This window comes from Kogia breviceps, chromosome 7, assembly GCF_026419965.1.
Source record: "Kogia breviceps isolate mKogBre1 chromosome 7, mKogBre1 haplotype 1, whole genome shotgun sequence".
Classification (NCBI taxonomy): Eukaryota; Metazoa; Chordata; class Mammalia; order Artiodactyla; family Physeteridae; genus Kogia; species Kogia breviceps.
Window position 1 is genome coordinate 22,395,781 of NC_081316.1, and position 25,368 is coordinate 22,421,148.

Genomic DNA, 25,368 nt, shown 5'->3' on the forward strand with positions numbered 1-25,368 from the left:
TCCCAGCCCATCTGCAGCCCCACCTCCGAGAGAGGTGCACTTGCTGGCCTGGCCTGTCAGGGCCACGGTCACCCCATCCCTAGTATAGGAGATGAGAAGGGTACGTGGATGGGGACGTAGCCCTGCTCCACACAGACCCCTGGGTTGGGTGGGCATGGCGGCTGGTGCCCACGGCTGGCGGGCAGGGGTGCTGCTAGTTGAGACCCTCTTGGCAGTGGCAGACACCAGCTCTGACCACCTGGAGTGACCACGGAAGGCCCAGCAGGCGCATGTCAGAGCACATCAGAGATGGGTGGCAGGGCACGGGCGTGGGGTGCGGACCTGAGGGACGAGCCAGGTGGCAGGGCCAGCGGCCACAGTCAGGGGCCCTCTGCTCCGACCCTGACCCTGACCCTGACCCTGCCGTCAGCCTGATGGTCCCTTCAAGTCTGAGGTTCCCAGGAGGGACCACCAGCCCAGCTCTGAAGCAGGTGTCTTGCCCAGGTGAGGCTGTGCCACCTGGGGCTCCTCCCGGGAGGAGACCCAGGATATCCGCTGCAGCCATCCTCATGCTTCACAGGCAAGAAGGTGCTGGAAGCTGAAGCAGCCAACAGACCTGGGGTCCGGCCCTGGGCCCCCTCGCCCACTCCCATTTTGTGTTGGTCCCTGTGCGGTGCAGGGACACAGCACCCCATACTGGCCCCCAGTCCATCAATACTCGGTTCCTCGAGGGCAAGTCTCTCCCAGGATGATAGGGGCAGGCTGGTCCTGGTGGGTGGTCAGGGGAGGCCTCTCAGGAGGCGGCAGCTGAGACTGAGGAGGAAACGTGCTCACCCAGAGAGGGGAACAGGGCAGCCCCTCTCTCGACGGAATATTTTAGCACACTGAGGGCAGGCCTGACGGTGTGGCCCTCACAGCCCATAGTTTCTCATGTTCAGAGGAGAACTTGGCACCCGGCAGTGGCCGGCTTGGTCACAGTTCCTGACGGGAGTGCTCAGCCACAGTACTGGGAACAGCGGGTGCCCATGGCGGGGGACTGGGAGGGTCCAGGTGAAGTCCAAGTGGGGCTGTCTCGGGTTGTGGGGGGCCACGCTGTGGGCTCATGGGGGCAGCCACTCCCTCTGCTCTACCCACTTGCTCCCAGCCAAATGGGCAGAGGATGGCTGAGCGCCTTGTTAGGCCTGTGCTGGCCCTCCCTGGGGGGAGGCTGCCCCCGTGAGCCCACCCAGCACCTAGGCCCCCTGTTCCTCCAGGCTTTGGGCATCTATCGGCACGTCAGGAGCTGGTAGGGAGCTGTGCTCTGACCTTGAGGCAGCTGCCAAAGCAGTGGCAAGGGCAGCTCAGCTGCATTTTGCAGGGACAGTGGATGGGGCCACCAGGACGAGGGGAGGAGGCTGCTGGCCTGGGAACAGCTGTCGGGTCGGGGTGGGTTGCAGCTGGCCGGGTGTGGGGGGGAGGGAAATTGTTAGGGGAGGGTGAGTCGGGGCAGTCTTCCCAGGCAGCGACTGGCCCTGTTCCCAAGGCTTCTGGGGCAGGGCAGAGCTGAGCACACCTCCCTGCAGCCTCCCCGCCCACCCCAGGGGCAGAGCCAGGACCTGGCTTGGTGGGGTCTCTTCTCTGGGCTTCCTCCAAAGGAAGGAAGGAAGGGGTTAACTGGCCGGATGAGGGTCAGTGGAGGCCTGGGCTCCTCCTCCTTGCCCCCTCCCCCGCCTCCAAGAGCCTTCCCAGCAGGTGTTAGGGATCTGTTTAATTACTCCTACAAACCCCCAGGCGAGGCGGGGTGCTGATGAGGGGCTGCGGTGCCAGCGGTCTGCTCAGCAGCGGAGGCGCAGAGCCTTGCGGAAGACGGTCCGGAACTCGGCGTTGAAGATGGTGTAAATGACGGGGTTGAGGGCGCTGTTGACGTAGCCCAGCCAGGTGACCGCGCTCACCAGCCGCGGGGGCACGGCGCACGTGGGACACAGCGCCCGGGAGATGTGCACGACAAAGAAGGGCGTCCAGCACAGCAGAAAGGCCCCTGGGGGCGGGATTGGGGCTGCGGTGAGCGGCTCCCTGCCACACCCCCCGCCCTGGGCGCCGCCTCACACCCTGGGCACTGCAGTCTTCCCCTCTGCCCACGTCCCCCGGCCAGTACCCACCGACCACCACAGGCAGGACTCTCATAGCTTTGCGCTCCCGGCCCGTGATCTTGGCGCGTCTCCTCCTAAGGGCCTGCAGCGGGGGTTCGGCCGGCATGGCGTCCGAGGGCACGACGGCATCCGAGGCTGCGGTGGCGTCGGGGGGCGGGGTGGCGTCGGGGGCCGGGATGCCGTCGGGGGGTGGCGTGGCGTCGGGGGCCGGGATGCCGTCGGGGGGTGGCGTGGCGTCGGGGGCCTGGATGCCGTCGGGGGGCGGGGTGGCGTCGGGGGCAGGGATGCCGTCGGGGGGCGGGGCGGCGTCGAGGGCCGGGATGCCGTCAGGGGGCGGCGGACCGGGGCCGCTGGGGCGGCGAGGCGCACGGCTGTGCAACTGGGCGCGGCGGGCTGCCTCCCAACGCCGGAGGCCCCGGAACGTGGCCCAGTAGAGCAGCAGCATGAACGGGCAGGGCAGGAAGAAGGAACACACGGACGAGTAGACCACGTAGTAGCGGTCCTCCAGGCGGCACACGGAGGGATCGCGGCTGCGCGCGTCGTTGAGGCCGCACAACACGGGTGCCGCCACCGCTGCCGACAGCAGCCACGTGGCGCCGATGAGCAGCAGCTGCCGGCCGCCGCGGCTCTGGCGGTTGTAGTGTAGCGGCACGGCTACCGCCACGAACCTGCGGGGAGCGTGGTGAGGGCGGCGGGGCCGGAGCGGCCCTACAGGGGACGGGACGGTGGGGGCGGCCTACCTGTCCACGCTGATAGCGCACAAGTTGAAGATGGAGGCCGTGCACAGCATGACATCCATGGCCATGAGCGCGTCGCAGAGGCCGGGACTCAGCAGCCACACGCCGCCCTGGACCTGGGCGCAGGGAGGGGCCCCGGAGCAACAACAGACACAAGATGCTACCCTCCCCCAGCCGCCCGCCCAAGCTGTCTTTCTGACCCCCAATGGTCTGGGACTGAGCGGAGGGGCCTGAATATCGGAGGGGAGGGGGGAGTGAGCCGGAGACAGTTGGGCAGTCCTGCCCGCCCCTCAAGCTGGGCGCCAAGAGACGCCCCCCTTCCTTTCTCTAAGAACTGAGAAAGGCCTTGCGGGGGATCCTGGGGGGTATATTCACCTGAGGACTGTGATCTCTGATGCTGTGGGGCTCAGGGTACCGTGGGGCCCCTCCCTGCACAGGTGGGGACCCTGCAGCCCTAGAGTGTGAGCCCAGCACCCCATCTCCCCCCCGCCCCCGCAGACAGCTAAGAGTCGGTGTCTGCGGAAACTCACTCTCTGGGCCTCTGGACGGGTCATTTCACTCCTGTCCCCTCACCCGTAAGAGAGGGTGAGGATGGCACCCACAGCATTGTTACAAAGTCAAGTCCCTGGCATCGTGCCCGGCGGTCCCACCAAGGGCAAAGGAGCAGACAGCCGCCCCCTCTAAATCCCCTCCTGCTGATTTGGGGCGATTAGGAGCTTAAGAGCCATCATTGTGACGTCTGTCTGCGGCTCGGGGGGAGCGGCAGGTCATGTCTATCCTTGTCCTGCTAGCCTCTGCCCCAGCCCTGCCCAGACTCACTGTGTCCACCTTAGAAAAACCAAGCCTCCCCTCCCCCATAGCCCAGGACGCTGTGTCCCCAACTCAGCCCTAAGCAGCTTTACTCTGCCCAAACTGCAGAGTGGACATGGCTGTCATCAAGGGGGACCGACCCAAGGGCCAGACCTGCTCTGGGGCTCAGGTTCTGGCAGGGGCTCTGGCCCCCACACCTGCGCCTTCCCTTGGTTCCACTGTCAGGCCCGGGTGTCACCTCGCTCCAGCTGTGCTCACTGCCCTGCGGCTCCTGGCAGCTGAGCATCCCTCCTGCTGGGAGCCCAGTGGGCGCGTGAGTGAGGGTCTCCTGCCCTGGAGTGCGCTGGTGTGTGTGCGCCTGTGGTCCTGCCTGGCTGTGGTGTGGCCTCGTGCAGTGACGTGTGTGTCTCTGTGCCCCAGCGGGAGCCGGCATGGGGGTAAGCCTGAATCTGCCTGTCTGTCCAGCTGGCTCCCCTGGGGGAGTGGAACCCGGCTGAGGGGGCTGAGTGGGGGGCTGGACTGCCAAAGTCGCCTGTTTCTCGGGTCTCTGCTTGAAGGACAGAGGCATCTCTTGGGTAACAGACACCAAGACAGAAAGGGAGAAGAGGAGGGAGGGCGGACAGACAGCAAAGCGGGCAGATGGACAGCGAGATGGGGGAGGGGAGAGGCTCGGAGGTGCTGGAGGCTCCCGTCGTCCTGGGACCCGGCGCGGCCGCCGGCTCGAGGCTCCTGAGAGGCCAAGCGGCAGGGTCACGCTGGGTCCTCGGTGTGGCTCGGCACAGGGAACACGGGGCAGGCGAGGGTGCGCGTGCGGTCGCGACGCGGGCTCACCTCGGAGTAGACGAAGAGAGGCAGCACGAGCAGAGCGAGTAGGAGGTCGGCGGCTGCCAGGCTCACGATGAAGTAGTTGGTGGGCGTCTGCAGGGCGCGCTCGGCCGCCACGCTCACGCACACGAGCGAGTTCCCTGCGAGCACCGCGCCGATGAGCAGCACGCCCCCCGCCAGCGCCGCTGCCGCCGCCGCCGCCCCGGGGCCCCCAGCGCCGCCGCCCGTGCCGGGCCCGCGCCCAGCCAGCAGCCCGTCCGCGTCCGCGGCGCTGCGGTTCCCCATGGCGCACGGCCCCGCGCGCCCCGGCGGGCGCTCAGCACCGCGGACAGTGCCCGGGTCGGGAGCCGGAGCCCCGCCCCTCCGGCCCGCCCAGCCTGGTCTTAGTCCCGCCCTGTCCGCCTGGCTCGATGGACCCCGGGGCGCTCTAGGTTGCATCCAGTCTTTGCCCATCTTGGACTTTTGCGCTCCGAGAGACGCGGGCAGGTGGACAAATGCAACGGCCCAAAGCGACCCGAATGAAGCGATGGGATTGGCACGGGCGGGCCCAGCATCGCTCGGCGCCTGGAAGGGCTGGGGGGCGACGCGCTGGTCTGAGCCCCGAGAAACCGACGGGGATGGAAGGTCAGCCCGACCATCCCTCGAGACTCGCGGGCGCCCATGCCAGCGCCACCCCGCCCGGCCCCAGAGAGCCCCCACGTCCCTACGTGGACCCAAGCTGGGCGTCGCTCCCCCAGGGACCCTGCTGGAGGCCCTCGAGGCGGAGGTGGAGCCACTTCTCACTCCATCCGGTTCTAGCGGCTGGGGAGGACAGCCTTTTCAGGCGGCCAAGCCCAGCCTCCCCCCTGGGGCCCCCTGATGATCGGCGGTGCCAGCTCCAGGCTCACCCTTCCACCCTCTACACCCCACCCGACCCAGCCTCTTGGGCCCCTTTGCATCCCCCCACAATGATTGCAGACCTCAACCAGGGGCCCTGCACTCCCCCCACACAAAGCAGCCTCTCCACCAGTCTGGACCACACTCAGTCACTCTCCACCCACATCCACTGCCTGACACTTCATCTTCCCCCCATCAGCTGAGGGGTCAACCTCAATTCCGGCTCCATCACCTCCGAGCCTGTGACCCTGAGCAAGCTGTGCACCCCTCTGAGCCTGGAAAATGAGCTCACCCCACAGAGCCTGAAAAGCCGTAACAGGAGGAAAAGCCATGATAAGCCCACAGGGGGCTTAGCAGTCGCCAGAGTTCTGCGTGCTCTTCAGGCATGTTTTACCTGAGTTGCTTCCTTCTTCACAGAGAAAAGCCCCAAATGAGAACCCTCTCAACCTGCACCCTCCACTCCTACAAACTCACTAGACCCCGGGCCTCCCTGGAGCACTGGGAGGGGGGGGATAAGCCTGGGACCCCGTGTGCCCATCACCCTCCACCTGCCAACATAGGACTGTAGGAGCTCGAGGGGCACTGGGTACAGGGTCCCAGACTGCGTTGTATCCATGGGGCACAGAGTTGGCAGAGATGGCTGTGCATGACAGAGAGGTCAGCCCCGACCGTCTATCTCAGATTATAAAAGTGAACAGAAATGGGCTTCCCTGGTGGCACAGTGGTTGAGAGTCTGCCTGCCAATGCAGGGGACACGGGTTCGTGCCCCGGTCTGGGAAGATCCCACATGTCGCAGACCGGCTGGGCCCGGGAGCCATGGCCGCTGAGCCTGCACGTCCGGAGCCTGTGCTCCGCAATGGGAGAGGCCACAACAGTGAGAGGCCCGCATACCGCAAAAAGAAAAAAAAAAAAACCTGAAAAAAAAAAGTGAACAGAAAGAACATGCAAGGAAAATGTGCAGTGAGCATTCACTATGGCCTTCCTGTGACTGCAGCCTGGTCACTAACGGAGCCAAGAAGTGGGCTCTGCAGCTGCATCACTCGGCCCTGGGAGGGCCAGAAAACTCAGGATGGACCCGAAGCACAGAGGTGGTGCCAGGAATCAAGGATCCTGATTTCAAAGACATCAGGAGACACAGGGGCCAGCTTGAGGGACTGGTAGTGTGTGTATTAAAAAGAACACAAGGACTCTGAAGAGACAGATGTCATGATATACTCATAAGGGGCAAAATCACTTGAGGTCTGATAAAGGAAAGGTGTGCAGGACGCAGTGTAGATGGGCATCCAGGTCTGAGTTGCATTCAATATCTCCATCCCTTTCATGTGGATCAGTAAAGGGACAGGCAGGCTTCCTTCCCGTCTGAAGTCTTGAACAAGAAAACTCACAATACTAGTGACTAGGGCAGGAAGTTTCTTTTCTCACAAGACAAAAATCCAAGGCAGGGTTGCCCGCATACCGCAAAAAAAAAAAAAAAAAAAAAAAAAAAAAGAATAAAATACTTAGTAAAAAATTTAACCAAGAAGGTGAAAGACTTGTACACTGAAAACCAGAAAACATTGCTGGAAGAGATTAAAGAAGGCATAAATAAGTCAATTTAATGTTCATGGATTGGAAGATTTAATATTGTTAAGATGCCTTTTCTCACCAAATGATCCCCAGATTCAATATGCTCCCAAGTGAAACTCCAGTGACTTTTTTTAGAAATGGAAAATTCAACCCTAAAATTCATATGGAATTGCAAGGAAATCCAAATAACCAAAACATTCTTGAAAAGGAAAAAACAAAGTTGGCACAGTTGCTGATTCCAAAAATTGCTACAAAACTACAGGAATCAAAACAATATGGTACTGGTGTTAAGGACAGACATAAAGATCAATGGAATAGAATTGAGGGTTCAGATATAAACCCATACATCTGTGATCAATTGATTTTCTTTTAAAAAATATGTATTTATTTATTTTTGGCTGCATCAGGTCTTAGTTGCGGCACGCAGGATCTTTTGTTGTGGCGCACAGGCTTCTCTCTAGTTGTGGCGTGTTGGTGTGATCAATTGACTTTTAACAGGGGTGTCAAGACTATTTAATAGGGAAAGAAGAGTTTCTTCAATACATGGCATTGGAACAAGTGGACATCCACATGCAAAACAATGAAGTTCAATCCTTACCTCACACCATATCCAAAAATTAACTCAAAATGAATCAAAGTCTAAAATATTTGATATAAAACTATAAAACTGGGAATTCCCTGGCAGTCCAGTGGTTAGGACTCTGTGCTCTCACTGCTGGGGGCCTGGGTTAGATCCTGGTTGGGAACATAAGATCCCACAAGCTGCATGGTATGGTGGAAAAAAGAGTCTTACAAGAAAAATAATAAAAATTAAAATAAACCTATAAAACTCTTAGAAGAAAATATAGGGGCGAATCTTCATGACCTTGGATTTGCAATGGTTTCCAAAGAAGGTACACAAATGACCAAGAAGCATGTGAAAGATGCCCTACATCACTCGTCATTGGGGAATCGCAATTCAGAAGCACAATTTCATAGAATTCTAAAATTGATCTAACAATTTGGTGACGTTTTCATTAGTCTTCTAACTATCTTTCTGTAAACCTTGACAAGTAGATCCTAGAATTTATATGGAAATGCAGAGGGTCAAAAATAGCTAAAACACTCTTGAAGAAAAACAAGGTGAACAGATTTGATCTGTCAGCTATGAAGACTTATAAAAGTACCGTAACTAAGATAGTGAAGTAACTGAGGCATTGTAGCTAAGACAGTATGAAGGATGACAATCAGGCTGATGGCATATAACAGGGACCGTGGACTTGGACCTAAGTGCACATAGATAGTTGGTTCACAATTACAATGACATTGAAGGGCAGTGAAGAAATACGGTCTTTCAGTAACTAATGCTGGACAACTGGACAGCCGCATAGAAAAAATGAAACTTAATCACTACCTAACACCATGTGCAACATAAATTCCAGATCTATATCTGGAACATAAAATAATGACGCTTTGGGAGGTAATATATGGGGTTATCTCCCATATATTATGTTGTTATCTTAATTAAGCAGGAGACAAGAAATAGGAAAACACTGTAAGTTTCACCATATTCATATTAAGAATGTTGTCTCCCTGTGTTCACCAGCCCTAAACTATTTACAACCTTTTCTCAATCCTGGCCAGTTTCCTGCTTTGAAAGACCCTTCTTAGAGCAATTGCGCCCTTATCCCAAAGCCTGATAAGGACACCCCCTGAGCCATTCTCAGCCCACGCTCTTCCTGGCTTGGGTTTGTTAACTCAGGTTCGTTTGATCAACGGGCTCCCTTGGCGACGACAGACGATCTCGGTGGGGTCGTCGACAATTGACAGTCCTTAACTTTTTGAGATATATGCTGAAATCCTTACAGGTAAAATGATACAAGTTCTGAAACCTGCTCCAAAATTAATTTGAAAAAAATAGAGAAAATCAACAGGGATAGATAAGATTTATCATAAATTGTTGAAGCTGAGTAATGGTACATGGGCGTTTGTCTACTTTTGTATGTTTTTAATTCTCTATAATAAGAAAAGTTATTTTTCTTTCTCTGGTTCTTAAGAGGGGATGTTCATTCAGGGCCACAGAAAGGCTGCACTCTGTTACCGCAGGCCCCGGGCTCACGTTGTGACGCATCCAGCCAAACATAACCTAAGTCACACTGGACTCTGCAGTTCTGTGGACGGCAGGAAAGAGCACAGTGGCTGTAGATTTGAGAGAAATAATTCTTTTCAATACCTTTCTACGACACTCCTAACGTAGAACTAAGAGTAGATCCAATTAACTTAAACTTGACATTTAAATCTTGGTTAAAACAAACAAAAAAAGAGTAGAGAATATTTTCTGTGCTTTAGTATTCAGAGAATAAAACTGTGTCACAGTGAGAGAAATTCTTCTGCTTCAAAAATGCTCCCTCTTGGGCTTCCCTGGTGGCGCAGTGGTTGAGTATCCGCCTGCCGATGCGGGGGACACGGGTTCGTGCCCCGGTCCGGGAAGATCCCACATGCCACGGAGGGGCTGGGCCTGTGAGCCGTGGCCGCTGAGCCTGCGCGTCCGGAGCCTGTGCCCCGCAACGGGAGAGGCCACAACAGTGAGAGGCCCGCGTACCGCAAAAAACCAAAAACAACAACAACAACAACAACAAAAAGCTCTCTCCTATGTTCTACCGTGAAAAAATAAAGCTGCATATTCTTCCTCAGAATCCTGAATCCTGAAATTGGCCATTATTAGGATCCCACACACAGAGTGATGTCCGATTAGAGGCTCCAAATAGCTATTCACATACGCTGACTGTTCTCTGTGTGTTTGTAACGAGGACCCAGCCAGGATTGACGTCCTGGAAATCCCTGGGGCTCTCCCTGAAATCTGTGGGTTGAACGTGGCGTTTTGTCATGTAGCTTGTGTTGCGTGTTTCAGAGTAGGGTCCAAACCAGGCAAGGTGTGAGCGGACCCGTCCATTCCTGCTCCAGTTCCCATCAGGGTCCGGTCCTCATTACCTGTCGCATTTCAGCATGAAACGCTGAGGCAGCCACAAGTGTGGAGGACACAGGCCAGGACCATCTCTGGAGAGATTCTGAGCAGCAGAGACAAGTGATGACAGCCATTCAGACGTGATGGAGGCAGCTAGTTACAAAATCCTCTGTGCCGTGCACATGCAAGACACAGCCCGCCTCTCCTTGCCTTGGCTCCATCCGGGTCTGTCCTTCTATGCTAGTGACTGCTGAGGACCTCGAGCAGGTGTGACTGAAGTCACTCAGGGCAGTGGATGTGACCACAAAGGGCAGCAGGAGGGACTTCTTTGGGGTGATGGACTTGCTCTGTATCCTGATTATGGTGGTATTACGCGGACCCAAACGTGTTGAAATTAATTTTTTAACAGTATGTTAATTTTTTAGAAGTCAATTTTTTTTTTTTTTTTTTTTTTGCGGTACGCGGGCCTCTCACTGTTGTGGCCTCTCCCGCTGCGGAGCACAGGCTCCGGTAGCGCAGGCTCAGCGGCCATGGCTCACGGGCCCAGGCGCTCCGCGGCATGTGGGATCTTCCCAGACCGGGGCACGAACCCGTGTCCCCTGCATCGGCAGGTGGACTCTCAACCACTGAGCCACCAGGGAAGCCCTAGAAGTCAATTTTACTGCATGCAAAAAAATTTTTTTAATAGGAAGATCTTTCCTATGAAGATCTGCCTGGTCACTTAAGTGTTTGAGGTGCTAAGACATCTGACTGGTTAAACGACTACTCAGAATTTTGAGTGTTCTCATGAATGTCATTAATCGGTCAATGTTGTTAAAGTTTAGCGGTTTTAATTTGCCAAATTTGTGCAAGAGGCCACAGCAGCTGTTGCAAATACATGTACAGAAAACAACAATGAGATACCACTACACATACCCTGGTGTGAATGCAAAATGGTGCAGCCACTTTGGAAGACAGTCTGCTGCTTTCCTATAAAGCAAACCATAATCTTACCATGGGATCCAGCAGTCATGGTCTTTGATGTTTACCCAAAGGAGCTGAAAACTTATGTCTACACAGAAACCTGAACACAGATGTTTACAGCAGCTGTATTCATAATTGTCAAAACTTGGAAGCAACAAAGTTGTCCTTTAATAGGTGAGTGGATAAATAAACTGTGGTCCATCGGACAATGAAATATTATTCAGCACTAAAAAAGAATGAGCTATCAGGCCATGACAAGGCATGGAGGAACCTTAAATGCATATAACTAAGTGAAAGGAGCCAATAAGAAAAGGCCACAGACTGTATGCTTCCAACCCTATGACATTCTGGAAAAGGTAAAACTATGGAGACAGTGAAAAGATCAGGGGTTGATGAAGGAGGGGTGAACAGGTGGCCAGCAGGGGATTTTTAGGGCAGGGCCCTGGTGGTACTGTCTACAATAGCAGACTCGTGTCATTGTACATTTGTCAAAACCCACAGAATGTACAACACCAAAGTGAACCATACTGTAAATCATGGGTTTAGTTAATAATAAGGTACAATACTGGTTCATCGGTTGCAACGAATGTCCCAAACTAATGCCTGGTGCTGGGGAGGCTGGGCACGTGCGTGTGTAAGCTCCTGTACTTTCAGCTCCATTCTTCTGTAACCCTAAAACTGCTCTAAAGAAAGTCTACTAATTATCTTTAAAATGCATATAAAGTTTAACACAAGAACTACTGGTTAATAAGAAGTCCCCTTACGCGATTTGTAATTTATGTGTAAGGATTTCATGGGTGCTGGTTGTAAAAGGCCCGAAGCAGGCTCAGGTCTCCCGCCTCCAAAAATGCACCCCAAAGGCCAAGGCGCCCCAGGCCCGGGTCTTGCGCGACGTCAGCCCACTCCCCCGCCCCTGCGCCCCCGGCCCACCGCTCCCCCGCCGCCCCGCGCCTGGCGCCTGGGAAAGGTCACTGCACGGGCCGACCCCCCGCAGGTCGTGCCCGCCGCCCCCGCAGGGGTCCCCTTGTCCCCGGGAGCCCGACCCCAGCGGGCCCGCCGAGGGGCGCCACCGCGGCGGTGGGGGCGGGCGGCCGGCCGGGACGACAGCTGGGGGGGCGGCCCTGACCTTCCCGTGCGATCGATGGGGCGCGGCTCGGGCGGCGCGGAGCCAGGGCGGCGCTGACCCCCGCCCGCCCCGCTCCCGGGCGCCGCCATAAAGGGGCCGCGGCCCGACGGCCGCTCAGCCCCCGCCCGGCGCCCACCATGGCCGCTCGGGCCCTGCTGCTGCTGCTGCTGCTGCCGCCGCCGCCGCCGCCGCTCCGGGGCTGCGCCGCGCGCCCCGCGCCCCCCAGGTGAGCCCGCGGCCCCGGGGCCCGCGCCCACCCTTCCGCCCCACCCCCGCCCCGGCCCTGACCCCCCACGGCCCCCTCCGCAGGGCCCCGCGACACTCGGACGGGACTTTCACCAGCGAGCTCAGCCGCCTGCGGGAGAGCGCGCGGCTGCAGCGGCTGCTGCAGGGCCTGGTGGGGAAGCGCAGGTGAGGGGCGGCACGGTGGGGTGGGGTGGGGGCTGCCAGGGGGGCTCCCCAACTCCAGAATAATTCTGACTTGGGGTGGGGAGCAGCGAGCAGGACACAGAGAACAGCACAGCCTGGACCAGCTCTGCGGAGGGCCACCTCTGCCTGCTGTGGTCGGACGCGCCCACCCTGCAGGCCTGGTGAGCACCAGCCCCATCCCCCCATCCCCCATCCCCTGCCCCATAGCCTCCCTCCCTGGGGCACCCTAAGTCCTGGGCACAACTGGACACAGCAATGGCCCAGGGGTCTGGGAGGGTGAAACTGTCAGCGCTGGTGACCAGGAAAGGCCCAGTTTCGCCAGGTGGGCAGCAGCCTCCAGCACCAAGCCCCCAACCCCTAACCTGGCTGTCTCTGCAGGATGCCCCTGAGGCCCCCCGAGGATCAGTCCTGGTCTCCCCAGATGCCTCTTGGACTGAGGGCTGGGGTCATGGTGTCAGAGCCGGCCATCCCTGCTGCTGAGGGGACCCAGATGAGGCCCTGAGGAAGAAGGAACCTCCCAAGGGGAGCCTGGACAGGGGATGCGGGGGCGGGGGGTTGCAGTTGGCACCAATAAAGCAGCGATTCAGACCCTGGCCCTGTGAGCCTGCTCTGTGCGCCGTCTGGGTACCATCGAGGAAGCTGCTGCAGGGCAGGGCTGCCAGGGGGAAGGAGAGACCCATCCTCGGGATTCTAGGACCGTGGCCATGCCCAGCTGCCCTTTAAACCTGGGAAGCCAGTGGGGACCCTCATCTTTCCGCTTCCTTATCTCCTGCCCCATCCACTGAGCTCCCTGGAAGCCGCCCGGCACCTCTGGCATCCACATAGCAAACATTCAGGGGCTCTGGGGGGAGCTCAGATGTCCCCCAGCTCCTGCCCCGGTGAGGGGGCAAGGAGGCTCGGCCAAGCAGGAAGAGGCAACAGGCAGGACCCAGGAGGCCTCCCCCCAGTGAAAGGACCTGAGCATGAGTGTTGGCTCCCGGTCCAGGCGTGCAGTCTGGTTGGGTGGCTTGACCTTCCCGGGGCCTGTGGAGCAGGGTTGATGATGACACCCCAAGCGCCAGGCTGCAGGAGGCCTTGTAGGAACACGGGCTCAGGGTTGCTCCTCGAAGGTGTTTCAGGCGTGCACGGCCTGGGGCCTGGAGGTACAAAGGGCTCCGCCCGACCCGTCACAGCAGCCCTTCCCCCACCCAGTGTCCTCTCCCAGCTGCTGGGCTTAGGGGGCTGAGGAAAGATGGAGGTGGGGCAGTTGGGGGCCTGCGCCATGGGCCCCTCCCCAGGATACCCCTCTGTCGGGACCCAGGGTCCCTCCCCAGCTGCCAGCTGCCCCGAAGCACTGCCATCCTTGTCACTGTGACCCCACCCAGGCCCCTGGAAGAAGCCGGCTTGTTTCTGGGACAGGCAGGGGAGTCCCTAGGACACATACAACCTTTCCCTTCCAGACCTAGAGGGTTAAACTGGGGGAGAGGAGGTGGGCCTGGAGGGGAACACCTGCGGCCTGAACCTCCCTGACCGCCTTAGGAGCTGTGCCCACAAGGGTTCTGGCAGAGTGGCCCAGCAGAGGGGCATGCCGGGTTGGGGGGCAAGTACAGCAAACACAGAAGCCCACCCCAGCCCCAGCCCCAGCCCGCCCAGGCCCCCGGTGCCCACCCACCAGCTCTGGCTTCCTCTGTCTTGGGGCCTGTGGGTTGAGCCCCTGTCAGCCCCTGCATGTGGCCCGGTTCCGGCCGGGTAACCACCTGGCAGTCGGCGAGGACTGGCCGGTAGTCGGCGGGAGCCCCCTTGGTGGAGGCCAGTCCTGTGGTTGGTTGGCGCAGGCAGTCGCTGTAAAGGATCATAAAGTGGGGCGGCGCCTGGCAGGGGCGAAGGTCGCCCAGGCAGAGACTGCGCCAGCAACACAGCCGCTCAGAGGGTCCCAGAGGCCAGACGGGCCCAGACCCTCCCCCGGGGCAGCCCGCCTGCCGAGATGGGGACTTGGGCCCTGCTGCTCCCTCTACTTGTGACCGTGGCCCAGGCCCAGGGTGCTGGGGGCAGTGGCAGAGGGGCAGGGCGGCAGGCACCGACCCTTCCTCTCCAACTTCCAGTCTGCTCTGTGAACGAGAGCTTCTTCCAAGTCGATGAGAACAGGAGTCCCGAGCAGCCCCTCCTCGACATCTACGTCCCCGAGGGCCAGCAGGTGACCCTCGGATCCTCATCCAGCCCTTTCGCATTTCGGATCCAGGGGACTCAGCTGTTTCTCAACATGACCCCGGACTATGAGGTGTGGATGGTGGGCCCAGGGCTGGCTGTGCCCATGGGGTCAGCGGGGGTGGCAGACCCTCACTCCTCCCCAGAGAAGGGCTCTCTGGGGATCTTTGGGTCTCAGTTTGCCCAGGGGGGCCTCTTGGGCCCCCAGGCTTGGCTGAGGGCTGGCCCTGAGGGAGTGGGGCCCTCGGGGGATGAAGCTGCCTGGGCCTGGACGCCCTCTGGACTCAGCACAGATGACAGGGACTCTGGGCCAGCACCTGCTGCTCTCGCCCGCCCTCCGTCTCCTCACCTGTGGAATGGGGCGGGGGGTGGGGGCTGGGGCAGCTGGCCAGGTGATTCCCACCCCTGCCCACCCCTGCAGGAGAACTCAAGGCTGCAAGCAATCCTGGAGTGCAAGAGGTCTGACACTGTGGTGAGTCTGCCCCCCAGACCCCCTCCCGGCATCCCCACGTCCCCACCCTCCCCGTGATGTCAGAGGGCTCTGGCTTGGACCTCTGTGCCCTGCTCTGCCTGGCCCACAGTCACTCCCTGGCGACCTCACCCGGTGGTGTGTTTCAAGTGCCACCACTGTGCCGGCAACACCCACACTTCCTCCAGCCCAGACTGTGCCTCGCTCGAGCCGCAGACTCACAAACCCGGCCCCTGACGGACATCACACCCCACAGACGCCCCCACCCCGAGATCCAAGGCCCTCCCAGAGGCGCCTCGCTCGCCCTGCCAGCTTGGTCCTCCCCTCCCCCTCCCCACACCGGTCCTCCAGCAAATCTGCCAGCTGACTGGGCCTGACACCAGCATCTTCCGGCTGGCCCATCTGTTTCCCCCTTGGCCCCGCCCACCCCAGTCCACTCTCCGAATGGCAGGAGAACGATCCTATCCGGTAAAGCAAGCAGCGGTCCCTGCCCTCCCAAATAAAGCGAATAAAGGCCCAGCGGCGCGGTGCGCCCCCCAGCCCCCCACTCCGGCTGCTCCTTGTCACCTCCTCGGAGAGGCGCCCGCCTCCCCCCGGCCCCTCGCACCAGCCAGCTCTGTGGTCTCCCTGAGCCCCGTAGGTGCCCCCCGCCCGACGTCACAGCACACCACTCACATATATCTCAGGATGAGCTTCTAGCAGACAAGGCCGCTTCTTCTTAACTCGGTAGCGTTGTCATGTCCGGAAAAGGCAGGGGCTCCTAAGCAGTGCAACATCCAACGTCCACACCCCCCAGCTCCCGAGCAGTCTTGCACAGTTTCCTGACAGCAAGGTCCACCCAGTGCAGCTGGTTGATGTTTTTCTCACATCTCTTTCAACATATGGGTATCCTGATTTTCCGTGAGACTTATGCTTGAAGAAATTTGATTGTTTTGCCGTTTTCCTCACTTGGGGTTTTGCTGGTTGCGCCCCCAGTGCCTGCGTTATTTTTCTCCAGGGCATTCGCACCTTCCGTGCTTTTAAAAAATTACTTTCTGTTCCTTGTCTGTAATGCCTGCTGGAGCAGGAGCCCCAGGCAGACAGCTATCTTGGGAACTGCTCCCCAGCGCCTAGAATGAACTCACGCTGCTGGGCCGGGGACCCTCCTCCCTCCCACAGGTGACCCAGCTGAGGGTGTTTGTGTCAGTGCTGGATGTCAACGACAACCCGCCCAAGTTCCCCTTTGTAGTCAAGGTCCAAAGGGTGCCAGAGGTGAGTGGAAGGGAGCAGCGGTTCACGCCATCTGGGGCACCTGGCGCCTGGGATGGGGGCCAGGGGGCAGAGGGCTAGTGGCTGGGGGTCTCACCCCGGGGGTCACGGGCGTGGCCAGACCGACCCTCTTCCGTCCCCCAGGACACTAAAGTGAATGCCATCGTCATCCCCGAGACAGAGCTGAAGGCCCAGGACCCCGACAAAAATGACATCCTGTTCTACACCCTCCAGGAAGTGACCCCGGTCAGTGCCCCCAGCCCTTCCCTTTGGGTATCCCCACCTCTGCGCGTCCTCCCGGGGTCCCAGGCTGAGTCCCCCACCTCCCCAGGGTGCCAGCGGCTTCTTCTCTTTGGTGGGTGTGAACCGCCCAGAGCTGCGGCTGGACCGGTCACTGGACTTCGACAGGTGGCCGAACATGACCTTCCAGCTGCTGGTCCGGGTGAGCAGGCCACTCCCGCCCTCGTCCCGGACGCCCACAGCCCCACCTGAGCCACTCCAGCCCCAGGCCCCCAGGCCTGACGGCAGGGCTGCGCTGTTGCAGGACACGCGAGAGGAGAACGTGGAGCCCAGCCACACGGCCACGGCCACCTTGGTCCTGGAGGTGCAGCCCTCCGACCTGCGGCCCCCCTGGTTCCTGCCCTGCACGTACTCTGACGGTTTTGTCTGCATCCACGCCCAGTACCACGGGGCTGTGCCCACAGGCCACGTACTGGTACAGGGGGCGTGGAGGAACAGGGCAGCATGAGCACGGGCCTGGCTGCCACGGGGCCAGAGTTGGCTGCGATTTTCAGGCAAATGTGAACGATTTTTCGCAAACCGATCTTGCCCCACCCCCTGGTGGCAAGTCGGACCCAGGGCCTCTGAAATTCAAATGAGGAAACAGGGTCCAGCTGTCCTCAGGGCAGAGCCAGCCAGGCCCCTGGGACCCAGTGAGGGAGCGAGCTGGGTCCCTGACTGCCCCTGGGGCTGCTCCAGATCTCCTTGAGGGGAGCGGGAGGGGCCGAGTGGAGGCCACAGCACCAGTTCCACAGTGTATGTGCCCTCCCCTCCCTGTTCCCACAGTCAGGACCCCTCATCCTGCATCCTGGGCCCATCTATGCCGTGGACGGGGACAGGGGCATCAATCAGCCCATCGTATACAGCATCATCAGGGGTGAGTGGGCACCAGCCCCCGACTTCTCTCTCCATGCAACGCCCTGACCCCGTCCCCACACGGGCAGAACCTGCTGGGACACTGGGACCTCAGGCCTCCAGAGGGGACTGCGGCCAAACCCTCCCGCCATCCTCCCAGGAAACGAGGACGGCTCGTTCTCCATTGGTGCCGACACAGGCAACCTCACCATGACCAAGAGCATCCCCAGCCCCAAGACCTTCCTTCTACTGGTCAAGGTGGGTGCCACCCAGGGCCAGTCTACACGGGCCCTTCCTGGGCCCCTGGCTACAGGGCTCACCCTTCAAGGACCTGCTGGTCACTGCTGCCTCTCCAACCCCCAGGGCGAGCAGGCAGATTGCGCCAGCTACTGGGTGACCCAGGTCACGGTGGAGGCCCGGGCCACCAGCGGGAGCCTGCCCCACTTCCCCCAGAGCCTGTACCGCGGCACCGTGCCCCTCTGCTCTGGGGTGGGCGTGGCCATCAGGGATGCAGCTGCCCCCTCCCAGCCTCTGAGGATCTGGGCCCAGGATCCTGAGTTCCCAGTAGGCACCGCCTGGTCCCTGGGTCTGCCCGGCCTCCTGCCGTGAGGGGGTTGGAGTGGTCTGGGGAGCAGCCTGGGCTCAGGACTCACTGGGGCCACGTCCAGGACCTCAACTCGGCCATCACGTATCGGATCACCAACAACTCTAAGTTCAGAATGGATGGGGAGGCCATGCTGACTGGGGCTTCACTGGTGCACGCCGGGGTCTGCTATGCAGAGGTGAGAGGTGGGCAGTATCTCCGAGGGCCAGGGGTCAAGCTGGAGCCCAGGAGGGACAAGCCCCCTTCCTGCCCAGGTTGAGGCCAAGAACACGGTGACCTCAGGCACAGCGACCACGGTCGTGGAGGTTCGAGTCTCAGAACAGGAACCCACCCCCACAGGTGAGCCTCCCAGGGACCCCGGGTCGGCTTGGGAAGGGCTCCTTGCTAGGGGGAGTGGCGAGCCTGAGCCCTGGCCCTGGCCCCAGGCCCCCCCACGTCCCCAGAGACAGCAGGAACAACCAGAGCCTCCAGCGGCACCACATCAGAAGCCCCCTGGTCCCCTGAGCCCTCTCGGGGGTCCTCCACGACCAGCTCTGGGGGGGACAGCGGCCCTCACCCCTCCTCAGGCACAACTCTGAGGCCTGCGGAAGAGACAGCAGGAACAACCAGAGCCTCCAGCGGCACCACATTGGAAGCCCCCCGGTCCCCTGAGCCCTCTCGGGGGTCCTCCACGACCAGCTCTGGGGGGGACAGCGGCCCGCACCACTCCTCAGGCACAACTCTGAGGCCTGCGGAAGAGACAGCAGGAACAACCAGAGCCTCCAGCGGCACCACGTCGGAAGCCCCCCGGTCCCCTGAGCCCTCTCGGGGGTCCTCCACGACCAGCTCTGGGGGGGACAGCGGCCCGCACCCCTCCTCAGGCACAACTCTGAGGCCTGCGGAAGAGACAGCAGGAACAACCAGAGCCTCCAGCGGCACCACGTCGGAAGCCCCCCGGTCCCCTGAGCCCTCTCGGGGATCCTCCACGACCAGCTCTGGGGGGCACAGCGGCCCGCACCACTCCTCAGGCACAACTCTGAGGCCTGCGGAAGAGACAGCAGGAACAACCAGAGCCTCCAGCGGCACCACGTTGGAAGCCCCCCAGTCCCCTGAGCCCTCTCAGGGGTCCTCCACGACCAGCTCTGGGGGGGACAGTGGCCCGTACCCCTCTTCAGGCACAACTCTGAGGCCTCTGCCCTCCTCCACGCCGGGGCGGCCCCCCAGTGCGGTAACCAGCCCCTCCCCTCCATCAGCCTCACCCAGCGGGGGCTCAGCACAGACCTTGAAGCCAGGAAACCCTACCCCTGGGCCCAGCTGCAACCTCCAGCCCACAGGTAGCACCACCATTTACCCTAGTTACCCTCACACTTTCTGACTCAGGACTCTGGGCGGTCGCTGTGGGGTAGGGTCCACCCCAGGTCGGCCCAGCACGACCGTGGGGACCACAAAACCCCAAGGGGGGTCTGTTCTGTCTGGCGAAGAGACAGTTCCTGGGGGCCCCAGGAGGTGAGCTAGGGAAGGTGTGTGGAGGGTGGGGCAGAGGCCAGACTTAGGATCCAGCGATCCCCCCCACCACCCAGTTCCCAGGGCCATTCAGCCCACGGGCCCCGTGCCACCCTCAGCTCCCTGCCTGGCATGTTGGCCCCCTACCTCCCACCTGGAACTGGTGGGCACTGACCCCCTCCCCGCCCCCAGCAGCCCGGCCTATCGGGGCTCCCAGGGAACACACGGCTCTCTGGCGGGGGTCAGTGGTGCCCACTTCTCCAGACCTCATCCCCGGTGGCCAAGCCTAGCTCGCTCTTAGGGCGTCCCGAGCTTGCCCTAGGCTGGCCGGGGAGTGCTTGGGGTGGGACAGTGAGAGGGCAGTGGTGTTGCCAACAGGGATGCCGGGGACCGGAGGAAGCAGCACGGTGGCGGACAACAGGCCTGAGGACCGGTGCTTCTCGGGGGTGGAGATGGCGGCACTGGGCGGGGTGCTGGGTGCGCTGCTTCTTCTGGCTCTGACCGCCCTCATGCTCCTCGCCCACAAGCACTATGGCCACCGACTCAAGTACTGCTGCAGCAAAGCGCTGGTGAGGCCCTGGGGCTGGAGGAACAGGACAGGAGGGAGGACACGGAGCACCAGGAAGATGGAGGGGGGGTGGAGAAGCGGCAGGATGGAGAAGGGCACAGCGTGGAGGCCAGGAGTCCATCTGGGAGATGGAGGGCAGCGGTGAGGAGAGATGGGGCGTCCACACCATAGTCCGAAGATGGGGAGGAGGGCAGAGAGAGGCAGAGCATCGAGCCGCCTGTCTCTGGGGGAACAGGGGTGGTCTGAGCCCAGGCCTGGTCTGGTTGACTGCTGGTTCCCGCCTGCCCGCCAGGAGCCCCAGCCCCAAGGCTTTGACAACCAGGCCTTCCTCAACAACCCCGACGAGGCCAACCGGGCGCCGGCTCTTAGCCCCTCATCCAGTCCCGTCCCACCGGCTCCCCCAGAGTCTGCACCCCCAGAACCCAAGACCCCCAGCCCGGAGTCCCTCCGCCGAGTCCCCGAGTCCCCCGCGATGGCCCTGGATGGGGACGGCCCGGCAGCTGTGAGGTCCATCCTGACCAAGGAGCGGCGGCCTGAGGGTGGCTATAAGGCTGTGTGGTTCGGCAAGGACATTGGGGCCGAGGCCGACATGGTGGTCCTCAACACGACTGCCTCGGAGGTGGACGGTGCTGGCGACGAGGGCAGCGAGGGCAGTGGCGACGAGGGCGCAGAGGTGGGCCTGCGCAGAGGTGCCCAGGACACGCCTGGCTCCGACTCCATCTACCTCTAGTGTGGCCACCCCTCTTCTCCCGGCGAGTCTGGATCACCAGAGTCGGCTTGGTCGCTCTCCCCCCACTCCATTGAGCAGAATAAAGTGCCATTTTCGGATGTGCGGGGACGCGTGGGGTCTGCCCCAAAGGGCTGCCAGTGGGGTGGTCAGGACGTGGTCCACTCGCTCCCGCCCTGCACTGAGTCCTCCTCAGAGGGACCGCCAGGGGCGCCGTGGGGGCGGAGAGGGGTGGGCGGGGTCGTTCCCTGCCCAGAGCGCTGGGTGCCATTTCCCGTAAACCACCTGCTTGTGCCCGCGGGGCTTCCCAGGCTCGGTGCCAGCTGGTGGCCAGGAAGTTCCTCTCCTCGTCTAACCACGGCCGACCCAACACAGAGATTCTTCCCCTGGGGGAGACAGGGGAGCCACGTGGCCAGGAGCCACCCTCAAGGACACTCATTTGGAAGAGCATGGGCCCGGGGACCTCCCAGGGGGTCACACTCCTGCGTCTGTGGGCTACAGTGCGGGCAGTAAACACACTGCGGCGCCCTCGGAGGCACGTGGTCCAGGTGGCTGGACTGGGACGGGCGGTGCGGGGTGGAGGGGGAAGGTTTGGCCCAATGAGACAGTGGCAGCAGGTGGGGCCAGTGGGTGCACAGGACAGAGGCTGTGGACGCGACCCAGAGCCACGGAGTTGGGGACCGAGCCCCCTCCTCTGGCTTCCTCAGGGGTGGCCCTCAGTCAGGACTTCAGCCCCGACCACCGCCACTGTCCCTTATGCATCACTGGCGTTTTTTCCTCACGAAAAGGCATTTCCGATTCCTTTCCAAATATTTTAATCTCGACAGTATTTGAGTATTCTTGCCTGGATAACTGTCACCGGTAAGAACCCAAAGAGCACAGCTGCATCTCCTCCCACGCGCCCCTCACCCGCTCGTCTGCTCAGGGGCTGCCTAGTTTTGTTTCTGGTCCGGGGTCCCCAGCCTACCCCACTGCTTCTCCCACCACGTTGGCTGCTGGCGCCCCAGCCCCCCGCAGCGCTGGGTGAGGAAGAGGAGCGGCTGGAGGCCCCAGGGGCTGTGCCCTGCGGCAGCCAGGACCCCAGTGCTGCCCCGCCCCCGCCCGCAGAAGCACGTGACTTCCCCGGCCCCGCCTCCGGCCCCCACCACCATAAAAGCTCTTGCTCCGGAGCCCTAGCGGAGCGGAAATTTCTCGCCACGGCGGTGCCAGTACCAGATACTCGGGACTTCCAACCCACGCGGAGCGAGTAAGGCAGCGACGGCCGCGTCGGACCCCGGGTTCGCTCCGCGGAGCAGTGACCAGGAGGGGGAGGGCAGCGCGGGTGACGGCGTGGGGCACGGGTCCAGAACTGGGGGACCTGGAGGCGGAGGTCACGGTGACACGCGGGGCGGGGCGAGTTAGGTTTCGTTTTCCTACGGCCGTTCCCGTCGCGCCCCCGCAGGGCCCAGCCCGGACTCCGGCTCGACACCTGTGGCCCCTCGTGTGCCCGAGGCCCCGCCGCATCTGTAGCCACACCCATCGCCTCTTTGGCCAGGACTCACCTGGGCAACGCCGTGGCCAGAAGCCCTCAACTTCCATCTGTGACCTCAACACTTGGGATCCCAACACCCGGGACTACCAGCGGAGACTCACGCGGAACCCTCCTCTCAGCTGCGCCATCCCCCGACTGTCTCCGCGACCCCAGCCCTCGCCGCGGAGGGCGTGCCGCTCTTTCCACGCCCAGTCCTGGAGGAGGCAGCAATGGCCGTGGCTCCCGACGGGTGAGCCCGCCGCCCTGCCCGCTGCCGACCCCACGTCCCCGGTGGCCCGCGCGCGCCCTGACGCCCGGCTGCCCCGCCCGCAGGGGGACCCCGCGCGTGCTCTTCGGAGACTGGCTTCTGGGCGAGGTCAGCAGCGGCCGCTATGAGGGACTACGGTGGCTGGACGCGGCCCGAACGCGCTTCCGCGTGCCCTGGAAGCACTTTGCGCGGAAGGACCTGGGAGAGGCCGACTCGCGCATCTTCAAGGTGGGACCCCAGCCCCGCCCGGGGCGGGTGAGGGCCGGTCCAGGCCCAGGCCCGAGTGTCCGGGCCGCGTAACCCACTCAGTCTCTCTCCCCAGGCCTGGGCCGTGGCCCGCGGCAGGTGGCCTCTCCGCAGCAGCGGAGGTGCCCGGCCGACCGCCGAGAGTGCTCTACGAGCTTCCTGGAAAACTAACTTCCGCTGCGCGCTGCGCTGTACGCGGCGCTTCGTGATGTTGCAAGACAACTCGGGGGACCCTACCGATCCTCATAAGGTGTACATGGTCACCCCCGAGCCGGCGTGCGGAGGTGAGGAGACCACGGCAGGGCTGCCGGGAGGGAGACTTTTCGCTCTGTCCTGGGAGCAGCCGCTGGGTCGGATTTTCAGGTTTAGAAAACTGTCATGGGAGAGGCTGGTGCCAGATTGCTGGGGGATGGCGGGGCCGGGGTGAGGGCGTGTGGCGTGGCTAGGGGGGACTGGGGATCGCTGGGAGAAAGCTCATGGGCCTGTTGGGACCAGTGAAGGGGAAGTGCGGTTCAGCTTTGAGGAGCTGCCCAGGGATTCACACCAAGGTGTCCCACTCCAGAGTCGCAGGTCCAGTGTTCCCACAACCCCAATTCTCCCTCAGAAAGCCCAGGCATTAGCCAGGGGGAGGACGAGGCCCTTGAAGATGCCCCACCTACAAGGGTAAGGTCACTCTGCCCTCCTGGATCCCACCTTGGGGCTGCCCCCTCTCACTGGGGCTGGGGAGCAACTGATTTATGCTGGGACTGTTCTCCTGCAGGATGGGCTTCTGTGGCCATACCTGGCAGCAGATGCTGGCGAGAGGCTGGGGCATGGGCTGGCCGGGCTGAGCCCTGAGCCCTGTGCCCCAAGCCCAGCTGGAGATGCTGGGGACCTATTGCTCCAGGCTCTGCAGCAGAGCTACCTGGAGGACCATCTGCTGAAAGCTGCGTGTGGGGTGGAGCCGATAGCCCCCAAGGCTCCTGGTGAGGGGCTGTTGGAGGGGGATGCTCTGCCCTGCAGGGTTGTGTGTGCCAAGGGGAGGGACATGCAGGACAGCAGAGTCCCTGGAGGAGGGCCCGGGGGAGAGGGGGGTGCCCAGCAGGGATGGTGCTGGGCAGAGGTGGGCCACCATCCCTGCTGGCACGGCCGAGCCTCCTCAGGTCCAGAGCTCCCTCCTTGGGAGTTGTGCCCACCATGGTGAATGTGGTGCCACAGCCCCAGGCCCAGGTAGCAGGAGCTAGGGGACATGTGGAAGGAAAAGGGAGGAGCTGGCAGCTCAGGTGCCAGCTCAGGCCTGCCTTCCTCTCCAGACACAGGCCCACCCCCAGCCCCCTGGCAGCCCCAAGAGGTGGAGCACCGCACCACAGCCTCCCCCAGTGCCTGCACCCTGACGGCAGGGCATCTGCACGTGGCTGGTCCCACCTGCTCACAGCTTGGTCTGCACACAATGCCCAGCCTGGGGGCCCTGGACTTGACCATCACATACAAGGGCCGAACAGTGCTGCAGGAGGTGGTGGGGCGCCCGAGCTGTGTGCTCCTGTATGGTCCCCTCAGTGTAGGTGGTGGGGCTTCAGAGCCCCAACAAGTAGCCTTTCCTAGCCCCGCCGAGCTGCCCGACCAGAAGCAGCTCCACTACACAGAGAAGCTGCTGCAGCACGTAGCCCCTGGCCTGCAGCTGGAACTCCGGGGTCTCAGGTTGTGGGCCCGGCGCCTGGGCAAGTGTAAGGTCTATTGGGAGGTGGGAGGACCCCTGGGCTCGGCCAGCCCCTCCACCCCCGCCTGCCTGCTGCCCCGGAACTGCGACACCCCCATCTTTGACTTCGGCACCTTCTTCCAAGGTCAGTGATGCACCTGCCCTGGGGCTGAGGGCCTCCCCACCTCCCCCCAACCCCCCTCACCAAAGCCCTGTCCTGCAGAACTGGGGGAGTTTCAGGCCTGCCAGCGCCGATGCTCCCCTCACTACACCATCTACCTGGGCTTTGGGCAGGACCTGTCAGTGGGGAGGCCCAAGGAGAAGAGCCTGGTCCTGGTGAAGGTGAGGTGGAGGGTCCCTGGGGTGGGGGTTGGGGGGAGTGGGGGGAGGGAGGCTGTGCACAGCCCTCCCCTGGCCTGACCGCTTCCTCCCCACAGCTGGAACCATGGCTGTGCCGGGCATACCTGGAGGGCGTGCAGCGCGAAGGCGCGTCCTCTCTGGACAGCGGCAGCCTCAGCCTCTGCCTGTCCAGCTCCAACAGCCTCTATGATGACCTGGAGCACTTCCTGGAGCACTTCCTGATGGAGGTGGAGCAGCCTGGCTAGACTGGTCCCCCAGCCCCTCCCAATCTAATAAAAAGACCCCAAGAACCAGTGCTGGTGTCCTGACCAGGGGCAGGCTTGAGATTGGGGCTTGGGAGGGGCACTGTGGATACGAGGTTCACCCTTCACAGGAAGCCCGTGACCTGGGGGCCCAGGAAGGGAGCCCCCTGCCCCCACCCCCGCCCACGTACACCTCCTGTAAACACCCGTTCTCCTGACTTCACAGTAAGAAACTCGGGCCGCGCTTCAGAGCCAATAAACTGCTCC

At 61.6% G+C, this 25,368-nt stretch overlaps 4 protein-coding genes across 13 annotated transcripts; 3 read left to right on the plus strand and 1 right to left on the minus strand.

Annotated features, from left to right (window-relative positions):
* Nucleotides 1-1,706: 1,706 nt before the first annotated feature.
* On the minus strand, nt 1,707-22,474 carry DRD4 (dopamine receptor D4). Of its 2 annotated transcripts, XM_067037951.1 has the most exons (5): nt 22,342-22,474; nt 4,487-4,620; nt 2,849-2,961; nt 2,118-2,776; nt 1,707-1,996 (listed from the first exon to the last, which is right to left on the minus strand). In XM_067037951.1, exons 1-5 carry the CDS (start codon nt 22,376-22,378, stop codon nt 1,794-1,796), a joined length of 1,146 nt encoding a protein of 381 aa, XP_066894052.1. In that variant the 5' UTR covers nt 22,379-22,474; the 3' UTR covers nt 1,707-1,793. The 2 variants fall into 2 exon arrangements, with proteins under 2 accessions (XP_066894052.1, XP_058924023.1); XM_059068040.2 differs by lacking the exon at nt 22,342-22,474 and having other exon boundaries at nt 4,487-4,765.
* SCT (secretin) lies at nt 12,078-12,977 on the plus strand. Its single transcript, XM_059068056.2, has 4 exons — nt 12,078-12,181; nt 12,265-12,366; nt 12,453-12,545; nt 12,763-12,977. The coding sequence occupies exons 1-4, from the start codon at nt 12,093-12,095 to the stop codon at nt 12,884-12,886; spliced, it is 408 nt and encodes a 135-aa protein (XP_058924039.1). The 5' UTR covers nt 12,078-12,092; the 3' UTR covers nt 12,887-12,977.
* CDHR5 (cadherin related family member 5) lies at nt 14,548-20,901 on the plus strand. Of its 4 annotated transcripts, none has more exons than XM_059069441.2 (14): nt 14,548-14,641; nt 14,990-15,040; nt 16,196-16,288; nt 16,430-16,531; nt 16,617-16,727; nt 16,830-17,000; nt 17,351-17,441; nt 17,580-17,677; nt 17,783-17,983; nt 18,088-18,201; nt 18,278-18,362; nt 18,449-19,336; nt 19,884-20,074; nt 20,366-20,901. In XM_059069441.2, exons 1-14 carry the CDS (start codon nt 14,624-14,626, stop codon nt 20,801-20,803), a joined length of 2,652 nt encoding a protein of 883 aa, XP_058925424.2. In that variant the 5' UTR covers nt 14,548-14,623; the 3' UTR covers nt 20,804-20,901. The 4 variants fall into 4 exon arrangements, with proteins under 4 accessions (XP_058925424.2, XP_066894040.1, XP_066894039.1 ...); XM_067037939.1 differs by having other exon boundaries at nt 18,590-19,336; XM_067037938.1 differs by having other exon boundaries at nt 16,830-16,889.
* On the plus strand, nt 21,953-25,152 carry IRF7 (interferon regulatory factor 7). Of its 6 annotated transcripts, none has more exons than XM_059068037.2 (9): nt 21,976-22,046; nt 22,242-22,560; nt 22,644-22,806; nt 22,901-23,108; nt 23,387-23,487; nt 23,585-23,789; nt 24,117-24,644; nt 24,723-24,841; nt 24,937-25,152. In XM_059068037.2, exons 2-9 carry the CDS (start codon nt 22,541-22,543, stop codon nt 25,102-25,104), a joined length of 1,512 nt encoding a protein of 503 aa, XP_058924020.1. In that variant the 5' UTR covers nt 21,976-22,046; nt 22,242-22,540; the 3' UTR covers nt 25,105-25,152. The 6 variants fall into 6 exon arrangements, with proteins under 6 accessions (XP_058924022.1, XP_058924020.1, XP_058924021.1 ...); XM_059068038.2 differs by having other exon boundaries at nt 23,429-23,487; XM_067037949.1 differs by having other exon boundaries at nt 21,978-22,046; nt 22,335-22,560; nt 23,429-23,487.
* The last annotated feature ends 216 nt before the right edge of the window (nt 25,153-25,368 follow it).

Bases quoted from the DNA above. Each gene is read 5' to 3' on its own strand.
- DRD4 (XM_059068040.2), bottom strand. From the start codon at position 4,765: ATGGGGAACCGCAGCGCCGCGGACGCGGACGGGCTGCTGGCTGGGCGC. The intron at 2,962-4,486 runs GTGAGCCCGCGT...CCCTGCGCCCAG, and splicing joins CTCTCTTCGTCTACTCCGAG to GTCCAGGGCGGCGTGTGGCT. The intron at 2,777-2,848 runs GTAGGCCGCCCC...CGCTCCCCGCAG, and splicing joins TGCGCTATCAGCGTGGACAG to GTTCGTGGCGGTAGCCGTGC.
- IRF7 (XM_059068037.2), top strand. From the start codon at position 22,541: ATGGCCGTGGCTCCCGACGG. The intron at 23,109-23,386 runs GTGAGGAGACCA...GTCCCACTCCAG, and splicing joins CCCCGAGCCGGCGTGCGGAG to AGTCGCAGGTCCAGTGTTCC. The intron at 23,488-23,584 runs GTAAGGTCACTC...GTTCTCCTGCAG, and splicing joins AAGATGCCCCACCTACAAGG to GATGGGCTTCTGTGGCCATA.
- CDHR5 (XM_059069441.2), top strand. The intron at 15,041-16,195 runs GTGAGTCTGCCC...TCCCTCCCACAG, and splicing joins GCAAGAGGTCTGACACTGTG to GTGACCCAGCTGAGGGTGTT. The intron at 16,728-16,829 runs GTGAGCAGGCCA...GCGCTGTTGCAG, and splicing joins CCTTCCAGCTGCTGGTCCGG to GACACGCGAGAGGAGAACGT.
- SCT (XM_059068056.2), top strand. From the start codon at position 12,093: ATGGCCGCTCGGGCCCTGCTGCTGCTGCTGCTGCTGCCGCCGCCGCCG. The intron at 12,182-12,264 runs GTGAGCCCGCGG...CCCCCTCCGCAG, and splicing joins GCGCGCCCCGCGCCCCCCAG to GGCCCCGCGACACTCGGACG. The intron at 12,367-12,452 runs GTGAGGGGCGGC...GGTGGGGAGCAG, and splicing joins GGCCTGGTGGGGAAGCGCAG to CGAGCAGGACACAGAGAACA.